The sequence below is a fragment of the Chanodichthys erythropterus genome, chromosome 21 (assembly GCF_024489055.1).
Source record: "Chanodichthys erythropterus isolate Z2021 chromosome 21, ASM2448905v1, whole genome shotgun sequence".
Taxonomy (NCBI): Eukaryota; Metazoa; Chordata; class Actinopteri; order Cypriniformes; family Xenocyprididae; genus Chanodichthys; species Chanodichthys erythropterus.
The window spans coordinates 32,264,480-32,289,388 of NC_090241.1; the positions used below are offsets into that span (position 1 = coordinate 32,264,480).

Here is a 24,909-nt window from a genome sequence, read left to right on the forward strand (position 1 = left end):
TCATTTAAGGGACCTGATAAAACCTGTTACAAGAAATATATTACTTATGACTTTCCACACTGTTGCTAAACTCTGTCTTCCTAAGCATTTTAAATGTGCTTTCTATAAAGCTAAACCAGAATACACAGAACTACATCCTGTTATATTTATCTACTCACAAGTGAGCCGGTTTTCATGGATTCATATCACATCTATGAGTCAGCATCATTGTAATCTTGCCCAGCCCTGTGCTGTTACCTGACATTATGAAATGAGTCCACCTCTAAGCTCAGTCTCATAGCAACGCAGACATGATAAATTTAGCATCACGTCCTCTAGTGGCCACCTGTCTGTCTGCCTGAGAGAGGGGAGGTCACCTTGTTCAGCAGTCTGCATGGGCTTCCCACAGCTTTATGTGCCCACTCACAGCACAAACATGTAAACTCATAAAGCTCATGGATTGAGCATTTAAGTGTTTTTAGGGCCCATTTTAAGTGTTGCTATGAAAACAAACAGATCAGTTCACATCTACATAAATTAGAATTTTCAAAAAAAATATTTTTTTGCAGTTATCCGTTTTTTTTATAGTTTGCTCTCTGGTTAAATATTTTAGAGTTGAGCCTAAGTATAACAAACTTATAATCAATTATGTTCAGTATCCAAAATGAGTTTTTAGCATGACTCCACTAGTACAACAGATGTTTTTATTTATTTATTTATTTTTTATTTTGCGAACAATACGAACAATAACATAACAGGCCAACATAATTTAAATTATATATCTTCACAGACTGAGAAATAACAAATTGTAATACATAATGTCACAAAAAAAAAAAAAAAAAAAAAAAAAACCTACAAAACACTGTAGGGGATTAATTCAAATTGGTAATAACATAGACATATATGTCTATGGGTAATAAGGTCATACTAGTACAACAGATGTACTTTATATCTGTAGAAGGAGCTGGCTGCCATCTTGTGGTGAAACTTTAGTAATGCAGAAGTGTTTGCATAGCAGACAAGGGCTGTTTATAATTAAATACTAATATACTGCATACAGTATTTGTTGTATACTGCCTGCTATTTTTTTTTATTTATTTTTTTTACATAATTTAAATTTAATACAATTTCATATACCATATTGAAAAAGCAATGAAGCAATATTGCTTAAATAATAAAAAAAAATCATCGATCAGTGTCGTTTAACCAAGTGAATCTCAACCTTTTTTGAGTAATGGACCCTCGTCATATTTGGAACCACCCTCAAGGACCCTAGAATAAAATTGGCTCATTAATGTCTTTGTGACGACCAAATGCAATCAAGTGTAATTTACTACTACGTTAGTTGACTTGTCTAATATTCAGTCATATTATACATATATTATCTTCTTTTCTGGGAACATGTCAAATTATACAAAAAATTTATATTCAGATATTTTATAAGGACCCCCTGGCATTATGTCAAGAACCATTAGGGGTCCATTGACCCCTGGTTGAGAAACACTGGCCTAACCAACACGAAGCAACCATTTTTGTTGTCATGTGACAAGAAAACCATTAAAGAAATTAAAATATCTCCTATTTTGGATCCATTATGGATAGAATACACATTCTGTTGAGGTCAGAAGGGTTGCAAAAGTTGTAACCATGAGAAAACTTGGCACTTTTTAACAACCTTATTTGTCTTTGACCTACATTCTTAAAACTTCACAGTAATAGTGCAGTAGTATCTGTGTGGATAGACACATGAAGACACAGTATTGCTTTGTCAGACTCCATTTATTTTATTTGAAGTGTTTGACTGCAAGGATCAATGTACATAAAATATACAATTTTTGTTTGTATTTTTTTCCTTTCCAAAGAGTACAAACCATATTTACAAACATGTTTAATCAGAGCTGCCAGGGATCATAACTTATAGGCAAATATAGTACAATTAGTTAAGATAAAACAAATGTTGCAATGTTCAGTGTAGAATAGTTGTCTTAAAATGAACTAGATATGCATTTTATCTAAAAAGTACAGTTAATGTGTCAATCTCATAGGCAAAGTTACATTTGGCCCATATCGGTCATAAATAAGCTTATGTTGGACACATCCTTGATTCAAATAATGTCATGAAGGATCATTATGTCTGATGCAACGTCGCTGGCTTCAGTCACGGTGTGCAAAGGCCCTCTCGTGGTCAGTTTTGTAAGTGCAGCCTGACCTCACTGAGGTTTGGCTTTTAGTTAGCAACAGCAGCATGAAACAAGAAAATCTTAGAGCCTTAAAACTAGCCAGTCAAGTCAGGTTTGCTGGAATAACCAATGGACTCACTACAGGTGTATGCTTTACTTGGGAAGGCAATGTATGGAAGACAAAAATTTTAAATGTTGCAAATGTTTTTTTTTTTTTTTTTTTTTTTAGGTCCACCAAGGTTTCTACATTCATCAATGAAGACGACAATAAGAGCGTCAGTACCAACATTGATACAAGCGCAGCATTTGCTTGGCAAAGAATAGTTTTGCGTTTTCCTTACCATGAAGAAAATGTTAGATTTGTAAACACGGCAATTACAAACATTAATTTGGCACAACAGACAAGATTGCCATGAGAACAAGAGTAGTGTTTCAAATGAGCAGCCATGCACAAATGAATCCCTGAAGTTAAAGCACCCGGTGTGCGTAGACTCGGATTAATGTTTAGGCCTGGTTAGTTAGCCATTAACTACACAAATCTGTGCCAGTGCATTCGCAGTCTGCATGCAAGCACTTGCAGTGGGATGTGGGAACGGCCTTGAACCGTTCAGCTACTGGTTCCTTCACGTCAATCGGAGCAGAACCACTGAGCATTTCCGGAATGCACCAGATAGCTATATATAAAAATCTCTTTTTAAGTCTATGTCTTTTCATGCTTCCAAGGTACAGTTGGTCAACTGAATATTCAATGAGCTGGTTGTGCCATTTTCTGTCGCACTTTGTAGTTTTGTACTTCGTTTACGGGCGATGTCACATGCAATGGCCAAAGCTCCGCCTTTCAGGAACCGCACAAAGTTCTCACCCACCAGTGGACCCATGGCATACATCCCTGGCTCCTTCACGCTCTCATACGTGTACGGATCCACGTCTAACGGGTTCCTACGGCAGCTGATTGACTCTTTGGAGTCCAACGCCAGTGGGCGACCATGTTCTGGAAGGAATGACAGGTTGGGATGGGCACCAATCAAAACGAGTGCCATTGAGACTTGTAGCACTGTTTGTAGCCCTTCCTCATCCTCTAGCACGCACTTGCCATCAGGTCTGAAGGCAACCACACGGTGCTTTGGGTAACTGAGGTAACCAGGGTAACAGGTATACGAGTTGGTGCTCTCAGCAGGTTGGTTGGACAGATTAACCACCTTCTCACTCAGTTTGTGTTGCTGTTGGCTCATCATTTGGTGCACTTTGTGGTACTCAGGGTAGAGGAGTTTGGGCAGTTGGTTGAAGATGAGTGCCGGATCAGTCACAGGTCGCCTAAAGGCGTGATATACAGGCGTGTTCAAGTGGTGAGCCGCGAGAACGGCGTCTGCCGCCGTCAAGCCAGCACCAACCACAAGAACTGGCTCTGAGGCGCCATCTAAACGCCCTGAGGAAATGGCGGCCTCCAGCTCCCAGAAGCTGTGGCACACGAAAGAAAGGTTTTCGCCTTCCACGCCAAGACGGGCTGGGATGTCATGGGTTCCTGTGGCAAGCACCACATTCTCTGCATACACGGTGAATGGGACTTCGATTACTTCCTTTTCTTCACCACCATTTGCTCTTCTCTGGAGGCCTTGGATCTTCCAAACGGAGCAGTCAGATTCAAGGGAAACCCGAGAGACCGAGGTTACGGTGGTGCCGCAAGCAAAGCTCCTCTCCAGACCCATTTTAGTCACATAGTGCTGGTAGTAGGACGCAATCTCAGCTGGCGTGGCCCGGTCATTACGTAAATTTCTAGACACAAAACATACAAAATGTTAGTTGATCCGTTTCATCATTTTGGTCATTTCAAACTTTTAGAAATATGTTTTATACTTATTATGCCAAATTCATTCACACCACTTTCAAAAATGCTGACTTTGGATGGGCTATATTATTTTGAGTAGCTCAAACAAACGTAGCAAGGTTAAAGGCACCACAAAGCCACAGTATTTACATTTTTAGCCAAATTTTACATATTAGCAAAGGAAAAAATATTTTCATACTCATTTCAAATTCATCATAAGAATCTTCCTAGGAATGTTGCATGAAACAATGTTCCCAATGTTCCATACACCGATTAAATATGTTTCTCTTTCGTTTTTCATACCGTCGTTTATCTCTCATCCAGTCCTTCAGCTTCAAACCAGGAAGTTCCATCCAGTTAGCCAGGCTGAGAGTCAACATTGAGCCCTCCATCGCCTGCAGGAATCAAGAACAACAAACAACAACTTCACATCTACATATGAAGCAGGAAAAGCACAAGAATACCATCTGATCAAACCGGTACAAAACCGCTTTCAAAATTGCTTTCAGACCTGCAAACATTAGTCACATGCTTTTCCCACAGGGCTGTACTTCTGTATTAGGGTGAACCTCATGAAACCCTTCTTGAACATATTCAATTTATATTTCACCCTATTTCTCATTATTGTAATATGTCTGAACATTTTACGTTCCCCCCCCCCCATTATGCTCAATAGTGATTCTGTTTAGATTCATTGATAATACAGACATTTTAACTATATTACAGTAAAAGAAAATACAGTTTCCTGAAAAAGTGAACAATAGGACCATTGAGGCCTTAGATCAGAAGCCAGAAGTATTTTAGGAGTGGTTACTTACATGCCAGGCCCCTCCAGGTGGTCCCTTCCCCAGTACAAGATGGGGAGTGGCCCTTTCCGGCTCATGTCGCCATATCAGCGGGGAAGCGCAATCCACCCCAAAGTCGCCATCTGGAAGGAGGAGGGCATCGAAGAGCACAGCCACAGGGTTTGACGAACGGCCCTCTACACCCTCACACAGGTACTCCAGCTCCTACATGCACATATTAAGACAATGAAGAATTTTTTTCTGTATTTGAAAACAAATTTGAACTATTTTCATTGACAAAGTCACTAATCCTTGGAACAGCCTATAGAGACGTCTAGTGAAAACTATACAATCAATCACCACTTGTTATGTAAAGAGGTGTGGTACATGTGTGTAAGGGGATTAAGTGTTACCTGGTCAAGCAAAGACAGCTGAGGGTTCTCTGTCAGTTTGTTATGCAAAATCGGGTTGGGATGGACACCATCGGGGGAAAGGTAAGGCGTGTATCCTGACAGCAAATAAGAGAGGCAAATCCCTGAAGGTCCATTACCTGTTAGAAACAAAGCCATGTATGTAAATACTGAATGCTCTGCAATATTTTCCAAATAACTTTTCATAGCTCAGATGATTTTTTTGGTGTGAAAATTAAGATGTTCAAATGGTCTCTAAAGTAGGACGTTAAAGGGATAGTTCACACGAAAATGAAAATTCTGTCATTTACTCACCCTCAAGTTGTTCCAAACCTGTATTTTTTTTTTCTTCTGTTGAACTTAAATGATTTTAAAGAATATGGGTAAAAAAAATAAATAAAAAAAATACTATGGATGTCAATAGGGCCCATCAACTGTTCTTAAAAATATATTTTGTGTTCAGCAGAAGAAAAAAAAAAAATAAAAAAAAATAAATAAAAAATTCATAAAGCTTTGGAATGACATTTGAGTAAGTAAATGATGACAAATTTCATTTATAGGTGAACTATCCCTTTAAGCTGGTAAAGTTTAGAAACGGCCACAAATCAATAGTCTGAGCCTCACGGTTTTTAATCTGATGTAAGTGGGTATGCGAATGGCTGGTAAGAAATATTTATGACTGGTCATTTTTTCCCCCAATTCACCTGTCATCAGCACATCCAGACTTTTTTTTGCATTTAAACATTAAATGTTTTAAACTGAGAGCACTACCTATAATTGGTAGCTGTAAGAATTATGAAAGTAACCAAAATTGAATATACAAAAATCCAAAAAGTGGTGGATGTGCAGAACATTGTAATCAACAGGCGTACCAATTCTGCACAAGTCTTTCTGCAGAGATCGGCATGCACAGATTCCATTTGAGCCGGTCCATTAGTTAATTTTGGACCTTGGCTGGAATACAACATTTCAAATTGCTCACAGAAGTACAGTCTAGATGAAACAAAGATGAAAACGAGAGAGAGAAAAAAAATAGTAAAAGAATGGAGATATTTTGCATGTAGAACGTGCATTAAAAGTTGTTTGAGGTGTCATGGAAGAGATGATGTCATGTGTCACATGAACTCACTTAACCACATAAAGCTTACAACAACAAATATATAATGTTGACTCTTACCAACAATGACAACAGGCAGGATATCCTCAGAAAATGTGTCTTTGTTGTACAGCTCCATGGTGGCTCTCCTGTCACAAGCAAAAAGAGAACAAATGGTGAGTTGCAAAAGCCATCAACACAACCATAAAACCCCCTCCCAAGATACACAATCCAGACCACTCAATGATGGTCATGAACAATAATTAGCTACTAATACGGTCCCCTTCTATTAGATAACCCAATATAATCTGCATTATAGTAAGGCAGGCTGTAAGCCTCAGCCAATACTTCTTATGAATTAACTGGAGTGTTATTACGCAAGAGAAGTTCAGTGTAACCATGAGTGTGCACAATTTCTTAAAGTGACCGCGCCTCAGTCAAACTCGCTGAGTTATTCAGAATAGGGACCACACGACATGACATAACTCTTACTTTGCCACTTTATTTTCTAAAATACGCTTTAAATATAAGCTCGTCATTATTTTACTTGAATATATACATGCATAATGCACGGAACTGTAGTTTAGACTCTTCCCGTTTTCTTGAATGAAGTCCAGGGGGGCGTGTGTGTCTAACAAAGTACGTGCAAAACGTTTTCTATGTTCTGGACGGTTTATGAGGCTGCTGTTTAGAATCATCTACATGTCCAACTCATATAAAAAAAAAAAAAAAGTAGAAGCACACAAGTCATTCAAGATCAACGCTAAGAAAGTGAACGCGCGTAGCTTCAAAGTGTGACAGCGCAGTAACCAACGTGTGAAATAGAAAGTTAAAATGATCGAACTGCTCATTGTGGGTCACCTAGTAACAGCTATTTCCCCACTTGTCAAACAGAACTTGTTCGCTATTTGCAAGTAGGGCAGCGTGACAGCGAGCCGCGTGCACAGGTCAGTTCGTAAGTCCATTCAAGGAACTCAATTGTACGCTTTCACATACACCCCAATTTAAATGATCTTATTTATGGGTGAACTACTGCTTTAATCTTCGCTCATACTTGAGAATGCATGTTCTAACCGAGGCATTCTGCGCTCCACAGAACTTTCCAGAGAGGACAACATGTGTTTCCCAGCGACGGCTTAAGGTTTCAGTCGCGTTGAGTGCGCGCGAGCCTCTCCGCCCCTTTAACTGGCAGGATGCGGGAATAGCCTGATCAGAAACCCCAGACTGCAGCTCAACTGGATTGCATTTAACGAAGATTACACGAAAGCCGGTAACCGTCTGACGCGTAACCCAGATGCTTGTAATACAGGCGCGCGCGCGTGCGTGCTGCCCACTGTCCAGACATGCCCACGAGACAATTTCCATATCCGACGGACACATTACGACGCAACACCAAATTAAGGAAACAAGAACAAAGATGAGTTATAATGATCTAGGAGGTGATGCAAAATATGATGTAAGTCATCAAGATTTGTAATGTAATATATTGGCGCGATGAAAGTAAGCCATCATGAATGTAAAAAAAAAACCCACTAACCTTTAGTGCAAATATCCGAGGTGCGAATAAGGCTTCACTTAAGACAACACAGTCTTGGATGTCCAAGCAGAGCGGCTGCAGAAATATAGTAAAACAAACGTTAAGATAGCTTCCTCCGTAGCCTCTCGGCTGTAAAGCGAGATGCCGCACCGTTGCAACCCACGACACTCGACTCGTGCGCTAATGGGTTTTATAATTCCTCTTCGCTGTCCATCCCATACGAACCAATCATCGCAAGACATAACGCTTATGATTGGTGCAGTGTGGGGTGACGTAGGAGCGTCTTTTGTGGCTTGTAGTTTTCCACTCACTGACAATGATCTCATCCCTGATTGGTCTGAATCTTGCTGTCACTCCACATCAGCCAATAGGCAAACGCAGCGGCTTGAACAGTCTCTCCCATACAAAATGATGACCTTTTTTGGCCCCCTAAACAATTATGTCAGCCTTTCTTTTGTAATAAAAAAGTTATTTATTAATAGAAGATTCTTTATTCACAATATTAAATTTCTAGACATTTATTACAGAATTGCAAATTGCTTCATGACTGACAGCAATGAGAACTGCTAAAGGTTTGTGAATTTTGTTTGTATATTTTGTAACTGTATCATTTTTTTTTCTTAAAAAAAAAAAAAAAAAAAAAAAAAAATATATATATATATATATATATATATATATATATATATATATATATATATAATTCACATATATATATATATATATATATATATATATATATATATATATATATATATATATATATATATATATATATATATATATATATATTCTGACTTGGTATACTATTTGACATGAAAACTTGGAAAAATCCCTTGAATTTACATTGATGGAATGTTCAAATAAGATATCTATCTATCTATCTATCTATCTATCTATCTATCTATCTATCTATCTATCTATCTATCTATCTATCTATCTATCTATCTATCTATCTATCTATCTATCTATCTATCTATCTATCTATCTATCTATCTATCTATCTATCTATCTATCTATCTATCTATCTATCTATCTATCTATCCTTTTTTTCCTATGGAAGTCAATGGTGCCCCAAAGTGGCCTGGTTACAAACTTTCTTCAAAATATCTTTTTACTCACCATAAATATAATTTATGGTGAGTAATGATGACATAATTTTAATTTTTGGGTGAACTAACCCTTTAAAACTACTTCAAATGTTTTCTCTGGTTAGGCTTTCTCAAGCCATTCTCAAAACTTTTTAATCTAGTTTTAATTTACATTCTTTTGAATTTGAACTTTATGCATGTTCAGTTTGCTTGTTGTAAAGTATAGATATAAAACCTTTACAGTTTTTTTTTTATTGACTTTAGTACTATTTTCACGACTAAGCTGTACATTTTCAAAACCATTAAAATCCAAACCGATCACATTTGTATCACATTGTAAATTTCCCCTCAAACCTCACCCTTTTCAAAACCTAAAGCTTTCATTCTGGTTTTACACGTTTTCATTCCAAAATCACTGTTTCACAACACAAGAATATTGTGATATACTGTCTACAAGGGCGTAGATTTGGTTTCAACTTTGGGGGGGTTGAACGTTGGTATGGTTGTATTGTATTGGGGGGGTTGTAACTGATGGATTTGAATATTGGGGGGGTTACCATCCCCCCCCCCACCCCACCCCCCACAAACTACGCCCCTGACTGTCTATAAGGTCTATAAAAACCCAGTCTTCATGTATTTTATAACACTTCAGCTTGTGATTCTTATTAAGAGCGGGTCATTTTTTAGGATTCTTCACCTAACCTAAGTCTCTGAGATCCTGACACCTCACACTTCTGAAGACTCCAGGTAGGTTTCAGTTCTGGAAAATGGTGGCGCTGGAGACTAAAGGGTTCCTGATGGTTTCACACTTAATTCTTCACCTTTTATTTTGCAGTTAACATGTGTCTTTTCTTTTCCACCTGTTTTTGTATGACCCCGCTGATCCAATGAGCATTTCACTGTCCAATGGTCATGCTTTAACTTTGCAATTTCTAGTATTGCATTAGTATTGCGTCCTTCTCATGAGTATTTAAATTGAGTTAAATCTCTTTTTTGGCTCATTTTGTCTGTAAAAGAAAACCTGCCTAATAATTCTGCAAGGCATTTTTCATTTCCAGCCATCACTTATAAATGATTGCAAACAATATTAATGGTAGTTATTAAGATGATGTGGATTGGAATTGGTAAAATGTGCTTGGAAAAAAAATATGATCAGAAAATCAACTTGGCTAATAATTCTGCAAACAGTGTATACTTGTGGGGACATTTGTTCCTCATAATGTAGAGAACACAATGACCACACACACACGCACACGCACGCACACACACACTTTGAACATTAAAAGAATAAATTGCTTTTGATGATACTATTATCCGTACCAAATGATTCATTGATTAACCATTAAGATCAGCTAGATTAAATAATAGTCAAATGTATTAAACTTAATGAAAAGAGATGCAAATGATAGTAATAGCATTATGAAAGGCAGTTACTCGGAATTAAATATTTATATAGATGAAACACTTATTTTGTGTATTGAATTTTGTGATTTTGTGTATTGCACTAAGTGAAATGTTTGAAAAAAGTGCACTTTTGATGATCTGTTGTGATATTAGGACTAAGAGTTTTGAAAATTTACCAATTTCTTGTGAAAATTGCACCAAAGCAATTAAAAAAACTAAATCAATATTCATTTTTTAGTTACAGCATAAAAACAATAATTGTACGTGACTGGTGACATGCTTACTAGGTCAGGTGCTGCAATTTAACTAGTAAACATTTGTGTTACTTTCTTTGACCTCCACCCTCCTCAAAAAAGAAAGAAAGTTTCCTTTGTTGAGAACTAATTACTTAAATCCACATTCAAGGTCTTTTCTCATGGGTGTATTTGGGTTCCCATGAACTTTTTTTAATGAAAGGAGACTTTTTAATACTTAGTTCAAGGGAACAGCGCCTGCTGGCAGCTTTAATGTCTGACTAATAAGTAGAACAGCGTGTCTAGAAATATGATCATGCATTCAAAAAAAGCAACCATGTTGCCTGTGAACTGAAGTCATAAATTCATATTGGTATTTAGCTGAAAGACAAATATAATATATATTACTTTTATCTTGGTATCACATTCATATACCACGACATATGATACTCCAAGGTTTTTCAAAGAATACTAGAGAAGAATTACAATGTTACCATTGCAGTGGTTCTAAAATAGTATATGTAAAAAAAAAATAATAATAAGAACAAAGATTTGTCATGGAGTCATGTCTAAACACTCTGTGCAACAAAAACAAACAAAAAAAAAAACAAAAAAAAAAACATAATTACACCATTGATTAAAGCTTGGATAACGGTTTTGAGGTTTGGTAAGGCGGTTTTGTTCTTGGTTACCAAACAATTTACTAACCGATTATGGCAAGAACATGCTGTCTTTTTAACATTGTGACCCTTCATTAATACCTTCCATGCTGTACCTCAGTAACTCCTTATATTCTGTTGGCTAGTCAGCACATGACTCAACAAGTTTCCAGTTAGGCAGGATGAGGGGCCCTTTTTCAAAAGGCTCGCAAAAGCATTTCCCTTTAGTCTATCCAAGAGTCAACGGCACTCACAAAGAGAACCAAGTCTGTTATCACAATACATCGCTTTATCAGCTTCAACAAAAGAATGGTGACTTGAAAATCTGATTCATCGAGTCCCGTGAAGTTGTCATGGTAGCTCAGATGTTATGTAAATGCTTATGCAACATTATCCAGTCGGTCAGTCTGCACAGAAACCACATGAAAGGAAGTGTGGTGTTAAGCAAACTTTAGTTTGTATACTGTATATGGTTTGTATACTCTATAAGTTGTTAACATTTGGTAGCATTATAGATTTCATGAACTAAAAGTAAACAATAACTTTTTACAGCTTAGGTTAATTATAAACATACTCAGTATTCATTTATTAACTTTAAGTGTTAAAAATGTATGTAGAAATTAACATTAACCAAGATTAATAAATGCTCTAAAAGTATCGCTCATGGTAATAGTTCATGTCAACTATGCGTTAACTGTGAACATACACGACCTGATTGTAAAGAATGAACAAACTTTGATTCCAGTGACAGGAAATTATTAAAATTATTTCAATGTCAAAGAAAACTATAATTTAAATATTAACTTATGATTTATTGTGACTAATAGCTTTACATTTTATAGCTGAAGATCAATATTCAAAAGGAAATGATCTAAAAAATAAACATGTCAAGATAAATAATGAAATCTACATAACCCTTTAGTCAAGTAATAATTAAATCTGCTGGAAGAGGTGAAAGGGCACCAAAACAAGGGAGGGAAAAAAGTTATGCCGAGTCATTCTGAGTTTCACTTGGCATGACTAACATCATTTTGACTTACAAAAAATGATTGTAATGTAATTTGTGGCAAATGCAAACAAGCAAGTCAGTACAGTTAATGTTTCAAAGCAAAAAACAAACAAAAAACATTAAAATGATAAACTATAGACAAAACATGACTCAATTTCAGACAAGTATTGAGTTTGTGCTGCAACTGGGAATAAAATGCTAAATCTCTTTGTTTCACTCAAGACAGCTTGAAGTATTTGACAATCAGAAGCAGGTGGGGCATCATTGCTCAATTTTCAAAATGTATTTTTTTTTTTTTTCTGCACGATCTTGTTTCAATGTCATTTGTCAGTTATTCCTACAAAGCTCTCATTGACATATGGCACAAACCTTTGACAGCATTTAAAGGAATGCTTTTGCAATGTATGTATCATCTAGAATACATAGAAAACTTCAAACTTTTCTAAGAAGTCTATTCATTAGTTCATTCATCAAGTTATGCTATTAGCAATGTGCTTGAACTGTGACTAACAATACCTGCTGACATGAGAGATTACACTTCTTGTTTCTCGATGAAAACCCATGACAGGCTGAATGTAAACTGAACTTTTACCTTAAAGAAAACAGATCATAAGATTACAAAATCTCATAAATCGAGAACCAACATGTAGTTTAACAAAACAACACAACTGAGAAATAATCTTTATTGGCATTTTAATCACAATATAATTGACAAATCATTTAAAAATCAGTGTCTTGACATCCTAAACGACCCAAACTCTTCTCTCAGACCAAAAGGGGAACCAGGGTAATGTGAAATGGAGGTCTTTTCATGCGTAATACTTCATTGTGCACATTTCTGAACCACTGCATTCAAAATGAGAAAAAAATAATCTTGACAAAACATTTAAAGTGTTAGTTCATCCAAAAATGAAAATTATGTCATTAATGACTCACCCTCATGTCGTTCCAAACCCGTAAGACCTCCGTTCATCTTCAGAACATAGTTTAAGCTATTTTAGATTTAGTCCGAGAGCTTTCTGTCCCTCCATTGAAAATGTATGTACGGTATACTGTCCATGTCCAGAAAGGTAATAAAAACATCATCAAAGTAGTCCATGTGACATCAGTGGGTTAGTTAGTTTTTGAAGCATCAAAAATACATTTTGGTCCAAAAATAACAAAAACTATGACTTTATTCAGCATCGTCTTCTCTTCCGGGTCTGTTGTCAATCCGCGTTCACAACTCCGCAGTGACACTGGACATGGACAGTCTACCGTACATACATTTTCAATGGAGGGACAGAAAGCTCTCGGACTAAATCTAAAATATCTTAAATTGTGTTCCGAAGAAGAACGGAGGTCTTAAGGGTTTGGAACGACATGAGGGTGAGTCATTAATGACATTTTCATTTTTGGGTGAACTAACCCTTTAACTATTTAAAATATTCCCTGCAGTTTCATCTCTGATGCGAGCAGGAGGAAAGCCCTTAATATCTTGCCAACCACATATTTTCACAGTTCCCAGTCCATTCAAATGTTTCTAGCTTGGTACCGAGAGCATATTTATGAACGCAAGTCTGTGTAACACTTGTTCATCCAAAGTAAAACAGGGGAGGAAAATCATCCAGAAGAACACAATAAATAACCTCCTCAAGGACAGAAAGGTCTTAGTACTGGCTAGTCCAACTTAAAGAAAGGGTACTATCTACCGGGGTAACATTTAATTTTTGCTCAAAATGGTCACTTAAGGTCAGAAGTTTCAGTCAAAATGCTGTATTATACAAAAAAACAAAAAACAAAAACACAACAACCTTAAATCAGTGTTTGTCTTGATTTCCAAAGTAAATAAAGTAATTTTTTTCTTACCTTATTGATCTTTTTTGTTTTAAGCATACATTAAACAAAAAAGTGAGGCTTAAAATAGAAAAAAGTATTGCCAATATGGTAAGAAAAGTAATCTTAATTGAAAACAAGTCTTAATTTAGCATATTTTTACTCAAAATCAAGACAAAATGAATAAGAATTATTAAATTATTTTTGAACTATATTCCTGTAGTTTAATTTACAGTATGATATAAAATACTGATGACAATTTACTTAAGGAAAATACATTTGCGTTATACAGTATGTCATATAAGGTCAACATAAGGTACGATAAGTATGTCATTGCATGTGTAAATAAAATGGCAAGCATATGTTTGTAAACCTTCAATATCTACATCTTTATGACATTAGAGATGACTTCCACAAACTAAACTTTGGATCGGGTGACCTCATAATCAAAGCCGCACGGATGTTTACGTCTTCCTACCTGGCCAAAGGGCAGATTATTAGAGAAGTCTGGAAACAATACAGGCAATGGAAAATTCCATGATTTAAGGACTACAAGGATGGTCTAACCACAAGAGGGCTGAGTCGTACAGGTGTGCAGTAGATCAATTCATGTGTCCTGGAGTTAGATCAAAAGCACAGATCAAAGTAAATCCAGCCCGGTTAATTCCAGAATCAGAACAATAAACAATTCAAACCATCACCAATTAAAAAAATAAATAAAATTGCAGTGCAGTTTAATCCCTCATTCTGTAATAACAAACAAAACTGTCATACAGAAAGCACCAAATCTGAATATTTAAGCAACTCTTAATTGTTTGAGTTAAAAAAAAACACATACAAAGAACAAAACCACCTCTTCATGTTGGACTGTCCGCTAAAACGTCCACAAAGGCTCTGAGGAGTCTGTCAGTTTGGGCCCTCTGCAGTCAGAGTTTGTACCATCACTGCACATTCATATTATACCCTCTACTGACCATGACTACAAACTGCACTTCCAACTAAGCAACCTCACTGTCTGAATGGAGTTTAATAAAGAAAGCAAATCCTTTGAAACAAAGAAAGACAACAAGCAAAACAAAAGTGAAAATAACCTTTCTACCCACCTCTTTTTACACCATTCATGGGAGCCAAATAAAGTAATAGTAAAGTTCCTGTATCACTCAGACACCTTCAGTTGGCTCCATTATCAAAAAGTCTCTTACAAAACAGCTTTGGTCCAAGAGGGGGTGTCAACATCCAAACATGAGGTACAATGCTCAAATGTGCAAAAGAAAGTAACAGGTTTTGAAAAAAGAAAGGAGAGGCAAGTTGAGGTGAAAAAGTAAAAGACATGGGGGGGGGTGTAGTGTGAATGGAAAGTTAAATAAAAAACAAGTAAAGATATGGGAGTGTGAGGCAGTCGGTGAGATCTCTTAGTCCTGTGAAAGAAGGTCACTTTAACACTAGAGTGGCTTCAGAACCATCTTCCTTCTTCAGGTAGAGGCCGTGCGTCAGGTGATGTTCTCGACGCAGGTAGGCATAGAAATAATCCGATACCAGGAGGATCTGTGGTGGCATAAACACACATGACATTAGTTCATGTATTATGTAAACTTAATAGTACTCACTAAGTTAACTTTTAGTTTCGTTATGGGTTCAAACTGTGACAAATATGTTGAAAAGGTCATTTATAAAGAAAACCACATGCTGTAAATCCCCAGACATAATGTCCCGGTTTCACAGACAGGGCTTAGACTAAGCCAGGATTAGACCTTAGTTCAGTTAGGGCATTTAAGTAAGTATCTTTTATAAACGTAGGCTAGAAAAAAACACTACTGGTGTGCATCTTGAGACAAAACAATGGCACTGACATATTTTAAGATATGTCAGAGCAAGTTGCTTTCAGTTAAAAAAGCCCAAACATGCATTTTAGTCTAGGACTAGCTTAAGCCTTGTCTGTGAAACCGGGGGTAAGTCTAATTTCTCTACAAAAAATATGGCATTTGTTGTCACATTGTGAAGCAAGCATGAGGTGCACGTGCCTCGTGTGTAAGGCGTGCTGCCAGCAGCCCTGGTTAACCTAATACGGGACTGTTTAGTTGAAAGTAATACAAGTTAATGAATAATGAAACCTTGTTCCTACATCGATTTTTCCACTCACAATTTGTTAGCCTAGTAGCTGTAAACACTGTCATATCCAAAATTTTCAAACATCAAAAACTAGGAGTGGATAACTGCTGCTATATTTGCAGTTAACCTTTATTTTACTAGTTTTTTTTTTTGCTATGCATTCCAATAGGCCTTTCTTCCATCTTTTTTTGCAACCTGACACCAGGTTGTGTGTAATACCTCTATAAGTACAGGAAAAAACCTGGCATGACAAGCTTCTATTATAGTCTAATGAACACAGAAACACACTCTACCTTGAGGCTAAAAACTAAGAATAAAACGTCATTTTTGGCTACCTTAAAGTAGAGGTACCCAATCCTGTTTCTTGAGATCTACCTTCCAGCAGAGTTTAGGGGCACGTTCAAGCTCAAACCGGTGCGCAACGTTTTGCTACGGTTTCCCTGTTGAATGTCATGTTTCCTGGAAACGGTGTGCAACGGTGTGCAACAGGTTTGAGATACGTTTTCTCTTGTTTGGTGGGTGTGCAAAAATGTTAGCCCAATCAGCATCAACATGCATATAAACCATGCGGTATTAAAGTCATCAGGGCTGCATTCAGCCCAGACAAAACGTTTTTTAAACGGAAACGCTGGTGCATTGAACACCCCGTTCTGATGATGCAAGTGTTGCAACTATGGCAGCTGAGAAGGACATTCTTTGTGTTCTTTTTGAAGAATTTTCAGAGCCTGATGAAATAGATATAAATACTTGTTTAATACTGCAAAATACACTCGATGTTACAGTCATTGCCCTTGCTGTCCAGAATAAAAGAGAACATCCCAATCGAGTGAAGGGATTTGTGGAATCTAATTATTGTGATACATCATTTGCCTCGCATTTCAGCATGAAAAGACAAACATTTCAGGTGAAGGATAATGCACTTCTTCCCTCAGAGACTGTGTTGATCTATATTATTTTTATTGTGAGTATTAGGCTTATCATTATTGCTGATCACTGTTGGTGTGCTATGATATTGTAATATTTACCATTATATAATCAGAGGAGTATAGAAAAGTTTATTAAAGTGTCACTTCACAATACAATAACAAAATATATAAGTATAGTATTTTCGTAACATTAATACCTGTCTCTTTAATACCGCGTGGTTTATATACATCTGGCCGCTGATTGGGCAGACATTTCTGAAACACCCACCAAACAAGAGAAAACGTATCTCAAACCTGTTGCACACCGTTTCCAGGAAACATGTCGTTCAAAACGTAGCAAAACGTTGCGCACCGGTTTGAGCTTGAACGTGCCCCAGAACAGGGTGTTCAACGCACCACTGTTTCCGTTTAAAAAAAGTTTTGCAACGTTTTGTCGGGGCTGAACGCAGCCCTGCTCTAACCCTGATCAAACACAACTGATGTAGGTAATTAGGATCTTCGAGAGCACTTGATAATTACAGACAGGTGTGTTTGATCAGGGTTAGACCTGTACTCTGCAGGTAGGTAGATCTCCCGGAGCAGGATTGGCACCCCTGCCTTAATGACTTGTAGCCTAACATATCAATATTATATTTCCAACTGTTTTAAAGGGGTACTTCACCCCTGGAAAGATGAATGTGTATTTAAAATTGGTCATTTATGTAGTAGAAATGTGAAATTATTTTTGAATTTGGAGCTTTCTAGACTGAGAAAAGGCAGAAAATGTATTTTTGACTAATGTGGATGAAAGGCAACAACTCCCAGAATGCACTTGTTTCGCTGCCCTTGCGAGGCCACGCCCAAACCACGCCTATCGGTTACAGGCGGCATTACCAGGGAAATTCAAACAAATAAATCATGAGTTAGTTCGTACATTTACAGCGAAATGGTGCTAAATTGCTTTGGATGTACACCCAAAACCAGGAAAGGACAAGTAAGTTTCCATCATTTTCCGATTAAGTTAAAGATTTGGAGCGATGTAAACAGTGGCTGCGGTCCATCAAACACCCGAAGTTTGGAGATGACACCGTTATAGAAAACCTAAAAAAACGCAGAATATGTAGTCTCCATTTCAAGCACGAGGACTACGAACCAAATATCTTTGCAATGAAGAGAACCATTCTGAAGGACACCGCGATACCATCGATATTCACTTTCCCAGAGGACGAACAGCCTGGGCATCTGGTACTAAGTGTATTCGCTTAGAGGTAAGACTCGCTGATACTATAACACAGTAGCCTATATGTAGTGTTGTAGGTAGCAGTAAAACTGCAAACTTAGCAAAGTAACGTTAGATAGACAATTACATATAAGTTGCATATAAGTTGACTGTTATCAAAGTAAAGCCACTGTTCTGTAAAACTGAGTTTATTTATCTATTTATGCTAACGTTACCACAAAAGCCTGTTGTTGTATTGGTTGAGATAACTGCAGAGACCGATAAATTTGCGAGATGAACCACTGATGTAGTGCAGACAAAATAAAGTTAATTACTGTAAGCTTAAAAATATAATTGACACCCACTTTTGATAAAATCTTTGATCTATGTCCATGAGTAACCTCAAACGCGCAAATGTATGGGCGTGGTGAAAAAATGCAGAACTACCTGCTATTACTGGCTGTAGCTATAAGCCTCTGGCGATTTTTGCATCATAAAAATACATAAATCTCTCACCTCGGGCTGATATGAAGGGGGAAAGCACGGTAATTAAAAAATACTAGTGGTATTCTACTAATACAAAGTTTAATGCTATATCCTGAAGTAACCCTTTAAGTGAAGTGGCTTGTCAAGATGGGACCCTTTACCTGTCCAAAGTTGAAGAGCAACGTGATGGCATAGTAGAAATTCGAGTTGGCACTGCCAGCGTATATCCACAGATGCCAGAGTACAGGAAAGAGCGCTGAGCACGCCAACAGCACACACGACACAAGAAAGATGTTTCTCAAAACTGAGAAAGAAAGAAAGAAAAGGCACTCATTTGTACAATTCAATACATGCATCTGATTTCATTAAAAAAAGCAAGCTAGCAGATTTCAACTCAAACAATTGCACAAAAACAAAGAGAGTGCATGTCTTTGCAGGCTTCTGTGTACACAGAATTTCACTGAAAGCTCTGCAGAATTTGATTAACTGTCATTCACAAAGTGTCTACCAACACAAGTGTAGTGCCATGTACTCCATTTAACAAACTTTTTTTAACTTGCACTCTTAAAAATGAAATGTATTTATTGGTCAATGGTTCTGTGAACAAAACTCTAACATCCATGGAACTTTTCCATTGCACAAAAGGTTCTATATAGAGGAAAACGGTTCTGTAGATTTAAAAAAAAAATGTTCTTCACACATAGACAACATGGTTAGTTTAATAACTGTTCACTGAAATGTTCTTTGGGGAACCAAAAATAGTTTTATATGGCATCACTGCAAAAAAAAACCCTTTGGAACCTTTATTTTTTAGAGTTTAAAGGTACAATATGTACAATTTTAGCAGTAAAATATCCAAAAACCACTAGGCTAGTGTTATATATTTTGTCGAGCTGATTACTAACAATATCTCTAATGTTTTCAACTACTTGTAAATCATGAGAAAATTCCCATTCTAAACAGTGACACGGGGCAGTGCAGTCGCCTGTCAATGACGTCAGTTCCCTGTTACCGACTTTACTGACGTAGAAACCACATGACAATAGTGCCGTGGACAAATGCGGAAGTAGTGTCTAGCGTCCAGCAAACCACTAGCTTGCTTCAAGCAGTTCCTTATTTACTGTCTCTCTCCCTCACTCTGCTTTCCTTGCTGTTAATTAGCACACCTGTTGCTCATAAGGAGTGTGCTGCAGAGCTACCGCTATAAGAGAGCAGAGTGAACACTGCTTGGAGAGGTTCACTTCTCCCCTGTTCCAGACTTATGTTTTTTTTTTTTTGCACAATTGAGTATAAAACCAGTACGTTGACCTTTGAATTGAAGTTACAGGTGCTGTTCATATAATTAGAATATCATCAAAAAGTTGATTTATTACACTAATTCCATTCAAAAAGTGAAATTTTTAAAAAAAAAATAAAAAAAAAAAGGACAACACCTCTCATATGCCCAAATTTCCTGTTTAATTAGGAAACCTGTTAACATATTTAAATGAAAAGAGACTCACATCGGTAAAGGTGACTCCAGGCTGGCAAAAATGCCATGTATAGGGCGACATCTCCCACGGTGGGGTACGACTTAAAGATGGAGATGATGGCAATCTGCATGAAGATGAGGAACACTGGATGCTCCCTGTTTGAATGACGTTTTTACCCATAAGAGTGCTATACATGTTAAATGAATGCATTGCTTTATGTGTTGCCCATGTTCAGCCATATGCAAGACCTACTTGAGTTTGATGGAAAGCGGGATGGTGTAAAAAAAGACATTGATCTGAAAGACGCAGATGAAAAAGAGACGAAAGTGCTCAAACATCTCTGCGAAGAAGTACCAGAAGAGTCCGATGTTTGGAGTGAGGTCTGGAACAGAAAATCTGTGGAAAACACACACACAAACATACTGTAGATATCTGAATAATAAACAAGTATTTGAAAAATCAAAACAGAGTGTGATGTATGACTGCTGACTGACATGAATCCATAGACAGAAGGGATGAAGTCCCATGAGCCCAGGAGGAAGAAAGAGAGTCCAGTGATCACCACCAGACTGCCCACATATATGAACACATACTGAAGAGTGAAGAACCAGAAACTACTTCTCCTCAGGTTTACTGGGATATACAACCTCTGAAAGAAAGAGAGAGAGAGGGGGGGGGGGGTGTTCATTTTGGTCATCAGTGACTGTTTACATGCACCCTCATAACGTGGCTGTAATAAGATTTAGACATGACAATTAAACTTCACCTCATGTAAACAAATCTTCAATCAAATTGATGCAATTAAGCTCATAATTATAGTCAAATATGCAATAAACAGGTATGTAAACACTTTAATCAAATCTATTCCACTCTGAATCCGCACACTGATGATGTCGTCATGCACAGATTCATAAACATAGAGGTAAAAAAGGAATCACATTTTTAGGGTGCTGAATAAACAGAGTTCATGTTGACAACATTGCATGACATGAATATAATTCAGTATAGTAATGGTCAAAATAAATGTTTTAGTCACGTCACCGAAAAATTCCAACACGTCCATAGAAATGTGTTTTGCATTTGATGCAAGTATATTAAAGAAGTGGTCAGTAACACATTTGTGCTGCTGTACATATGGGTATGTGAATAATGGAGTTAAAAATAATTACAGAATAATGAAAATTGCATGTAAAAGGGAGTGAAGACGTTTTCTCGTGTCATGTAAACATCTTACTGCGGTTAAGTCCTTACTCTCATTATTGAAAATAATACCATTATTGGTGCACATGTAAACATAGTCAGGCTCATGTAAATGGTATCTGCACTAGTCTGAGTGCAAACTCTCACCTGCAGGAGGAACAATAATGCAGGAGCAAACAGGGTTAGAGGATAGATGGATTGATATGTGGCCAAGGCCAAAAATATCCCGCTCAACAAGGCACTACCTAAAAAAAGACAACACCATATACAGTAAACCATCTATAGACATAATGCCATGCTCTATAAATAGTAGTTACATATGACCTGCTGTTCATTTCTTAATAATTACACAAATCAAAGTCTGTTGAAGATCTCAGTCATTCCAGAATAAGACTGGTGACCCAAAAACAAGACACTCTCAATGAGATGCTTTATAACCATCACAATTTCTTTGCATATTTGCGACCATTCAAAGGTTTGGGGCCGCTAAAATGTTTTTAAAAGAAATCTCTTATGCTCATCCAGGATGGATTTATTTGAATAAAAATACAGTAAAAATGGTGATATTGTCAAATATTTTTACAATTTAAAATAACTGTTTTCTATTTGAGTATATTTTAAAACGTAATTTATTCCTCTGATGCAAAGTTAATTTTTCAGCATCATTACTCAAGTCTTCAGTGTCACATGATCCTTCAGAAATCATTCTAATATTCTGATTTGCTGCTCAAGAAACATTTCTTTTTTTTATTAATGTTGAAAACAGTTATTTCAGGGTTCTTGATGATTAGAAATTTTTAAAAAGTATATTTCAAATAGAATTATTTTGTAACATTATAAAGTCATTACTCATTAATTTAACACATCCTTGCTAAATAAAAGTATTAATTTCATAAAAAATCTTTTTGACCTTAATGATAGTGTACATGCAAATGCAAAAAATGTTTGTATAGTGGGTCACAATGTCAAGACTACAGTCTAGCATACTGTTTCACTACAGACTCAGAAGTATGTACTTCACCAGCAAAATGCTTTGGATGCAATGCAGAAGAATGCAAATCAGGAAGTTTTGATAAAAAAAAAAAAATAAATAAATAAAGTTTGGCCCATCTTTAAGTGCACTAAGAGAATCTCACCTTTTAATGTACAGAGAATGAAGAGCGCAATAATGGCATTGTTCAGCCCACAAGTCGACTTTGCCACACAAGACAGGATGGTGAAGGGGTTCAACAGATAACTGCAAGACAATTAGTCAAATGAAAATGCATGCCTTCGTTTTTCATGAAAACTTATTGTTGCTTTACTTTAAATTAAAAAAGTGATTGCATAGTCTTGATTTAAAGCTTGAACAGAACTTACAACATGGCAACTTTGAGGGGGATGTAGAACATCTCCTTGGGAGAGCGGAGGAGCTCCAAACAGTCGGCGGGATACCGGTCCGATTCCAAGGCATATTTCTGTTTTCTAAACTACAAAATACACCAAGATGCAAGACATTTTTAGTCTATCCCAAAATAAAAAAATAACAAAACATAATAAATTAACAGGCTCTAACTTCTAAAACACACAAATATCAACAAAAAACAAGACATAACTTACCACATTCTTGTTATAAGTCTGGATTGACAGATAAAGAGCCACTGCTGTGATTCCATCTGCTATCTGATGACAATGTTATACGAGTAAATTTACATGTGTGAAGTTTGCACAAGAACACAAACACAGTACTTACGATCTATTATTCAAACACACTTTTTGCATCTTTAACATCTTGTTATAGGTTATGTTATCTCTTCATCCTCATAAACTCACTCTCACTTAAATCACTCTAATCTTTTTTTGTTGGAAATTCACAGCAAACTGGAAAATTGCATTGAAACTTGCATAGTAAATCACGTTTGGGATTGTCGCATCCACTTGCCCATTTTGCACGGTCTACTGATGTGTAAAAAAAAAACAAAGACAAACAAAAAAATAAGGACTTACCATAAAAACAACCTCTGCATAGTCCACCACAAAATGAAAGAGGTATATGACAAGGGGTGTCTGGAAGAAATAATCAGAAAAAAGCTGATCTCTGACTGTAGAATTGAAAATTTAAAGAAAATTGATCAAACACATAGATATGGATGTGCAAATCAAATAGAACTTACTTCATGAAACACATCTCCTGAGTAAGGTGAGACCCCAAGATCCAACAAGGCAAGACCCTCCACAACTGTTTAATCCACAAATCAATCACATTATGCATTTAACAACTAAAGCAAAGAATCATTTACAATTGCATGGCCTTTAAAAAGATATTTCACATTATATATTAAACAATGACAGCACTGTCCTACAGTGTGACATGAGATACTCCATCTAATACTATTTTACATAACAATTTTTGTATAATTATTATACGTACAGTTTAAAAGAACAGCATGTATTATATTAATTAGAATATTTAGAGTTTTAAAATCTTTTTTTTTTTACACCACAGAAAAAAATATTGATGCTAATGTTGATGAAGGAAATAAAAAAATGAATTAAACACAATTTAAAATGTATATTTATTAAATAATAAATCAATCACACACGGGGTTGTGAAATTAATAATACTAATGTCAAGCCTGTAAGGGTGTAAGGTCAAAAATCACATCACTTCAATGTGGACTACAGTTTATCAATATTTCCCACAATGTTTAAATATAACATGGATGGTCACATGAAAAAAATAAAAATAAAAATCAAACTTAAGAGCAATTTGCAGTAATGCAAACGGTGCAATACAAGACATATTGTAAATAAATATTAAGGTGGGTGCCACAACAACAAGCTGTGTCCAAATCTGAGTCCAAAATTGCATATTCCATTGATGCTGAATATCTGAGATGTGATATTACAGTAAACTATAACGTTATTAACAATAATTAACTCATAAATACAGCATGAAAACATGATCTGCTGTCAGTATCTTTAAAGCAAGTCTTCATTTGACAGCTCAGCATTGAGGCTGCCATGCAAGAACAAATCATCAACATGCATCTTTCCCATACAGAAAATATCCACGAACAAACCTCGTTTCCACGCATTCAAAGGCGACACTACCTCGACCCTTTCTGAAATTAATTCTGCCAAACTGGAGCGGAATAAAACGGCTCTTATTGTCACAGCCACTATGATCAGGAGTGTTAAAGGAGCCGCCATTTTTGTCGCGAGGAAGAAGCTGTCAGCGCGATGCACTCTGGGAAATGTAGTTCACAACCTGCTTCCTGCTCAAAGATTCATAAGGGAGAAAATGGAAGCTTAGTTAGTAGGAACTATAATGGAATTTATGAAAGTTTATTAAATGTATCTAAGTTACAACTCAGTCCTGAAGTGAAATTTACAGATTTTAAATCACACACTATTGCATATTCCATGACTGTGTCTAACCCCCAGGCTAATGTTATTCACTGGTCTGAGAGACTTATTATCTGTATTCCGCTACACTCACAGTTTCTTCTTTCATAT

At 36.6% G+C, this 24,909-nt stretch overlaps 2 protein-coding genes across 3 annotated transcripts; both read right to left on the reverse strand.

Annotated features, from left to right (window-relative positions):
* Positions 1-1,751: 1,751 nt before the first annotated feature.
* osgn1 (oxidative stress induced growth inhibitor 1) lies at positions 1,752-8,012 on the reverse strand. Of its 2 annotated transcripts, none has more exons than XM_067373367.1 (6): positions 7,813-8,012; positions 6,357-6,424; positions 5,183-5,319; positions 4,803-4,994; positions 4,288-4,379; positions 1,752-3,932 (listed from the first exon to the last, which is right to left on the reverse strand). In XM_067373367.1, exons 2-6 carry the CDS (start codon positions 6,412-6,414, stop codon positions 2,870-2,872), a joined length of 1,542 nt encoding a protein of 513 aa, XP_067229468.1. In that variant the 5' UTR covers positions 6,415-6,424; positions 7,813-8,012; the 3' UTR covers positions 1,752-2,869. The 2 variants fall into 2 exon arrangements, with proteins under 2 accessions (XP_067229468.1, XP_067229467.1); XM_067373366.1 differs by lacking the exon at positions 7,813-8,012 and adding an exon at positions 7,350-7,801.
* Positions 8,013-13,210: 5,198 nt separating this feature from the next.
* On the reverse strand, positions 13,211-24,603 carry pigu (phosphatidylinositol glycan anchor biosynthesis, class U). The gene is made up of 12 exons (XM_067373608.1): positions 24,474-24,603; positions 23,565-23,629; positions 23,398-23,457; positions 23,011-23,073; positions 22,771-22,880; positions 22,548-22,648; positions 21,559-21,656; positions 20,706-20,860; positions 20,464-20,607; positions 20,242-20,366; positions 18,901-19,043; positions 13,211-15,565 (listed from the first exon to the last, which is right to left on the reverse strand). The coding sequence occupies exons 1-12, from the start codon at positions 24,601-24,603 to the stop codon at positions 15,452-15,454; spliced, it is 1,308 nt and encodes a 435-aa protein (XP_067229709.1). The 3' UTR covers positions 13,211-15,451.
* Positions 24,604-24,909: the final 306 nt, after the last annotated feature.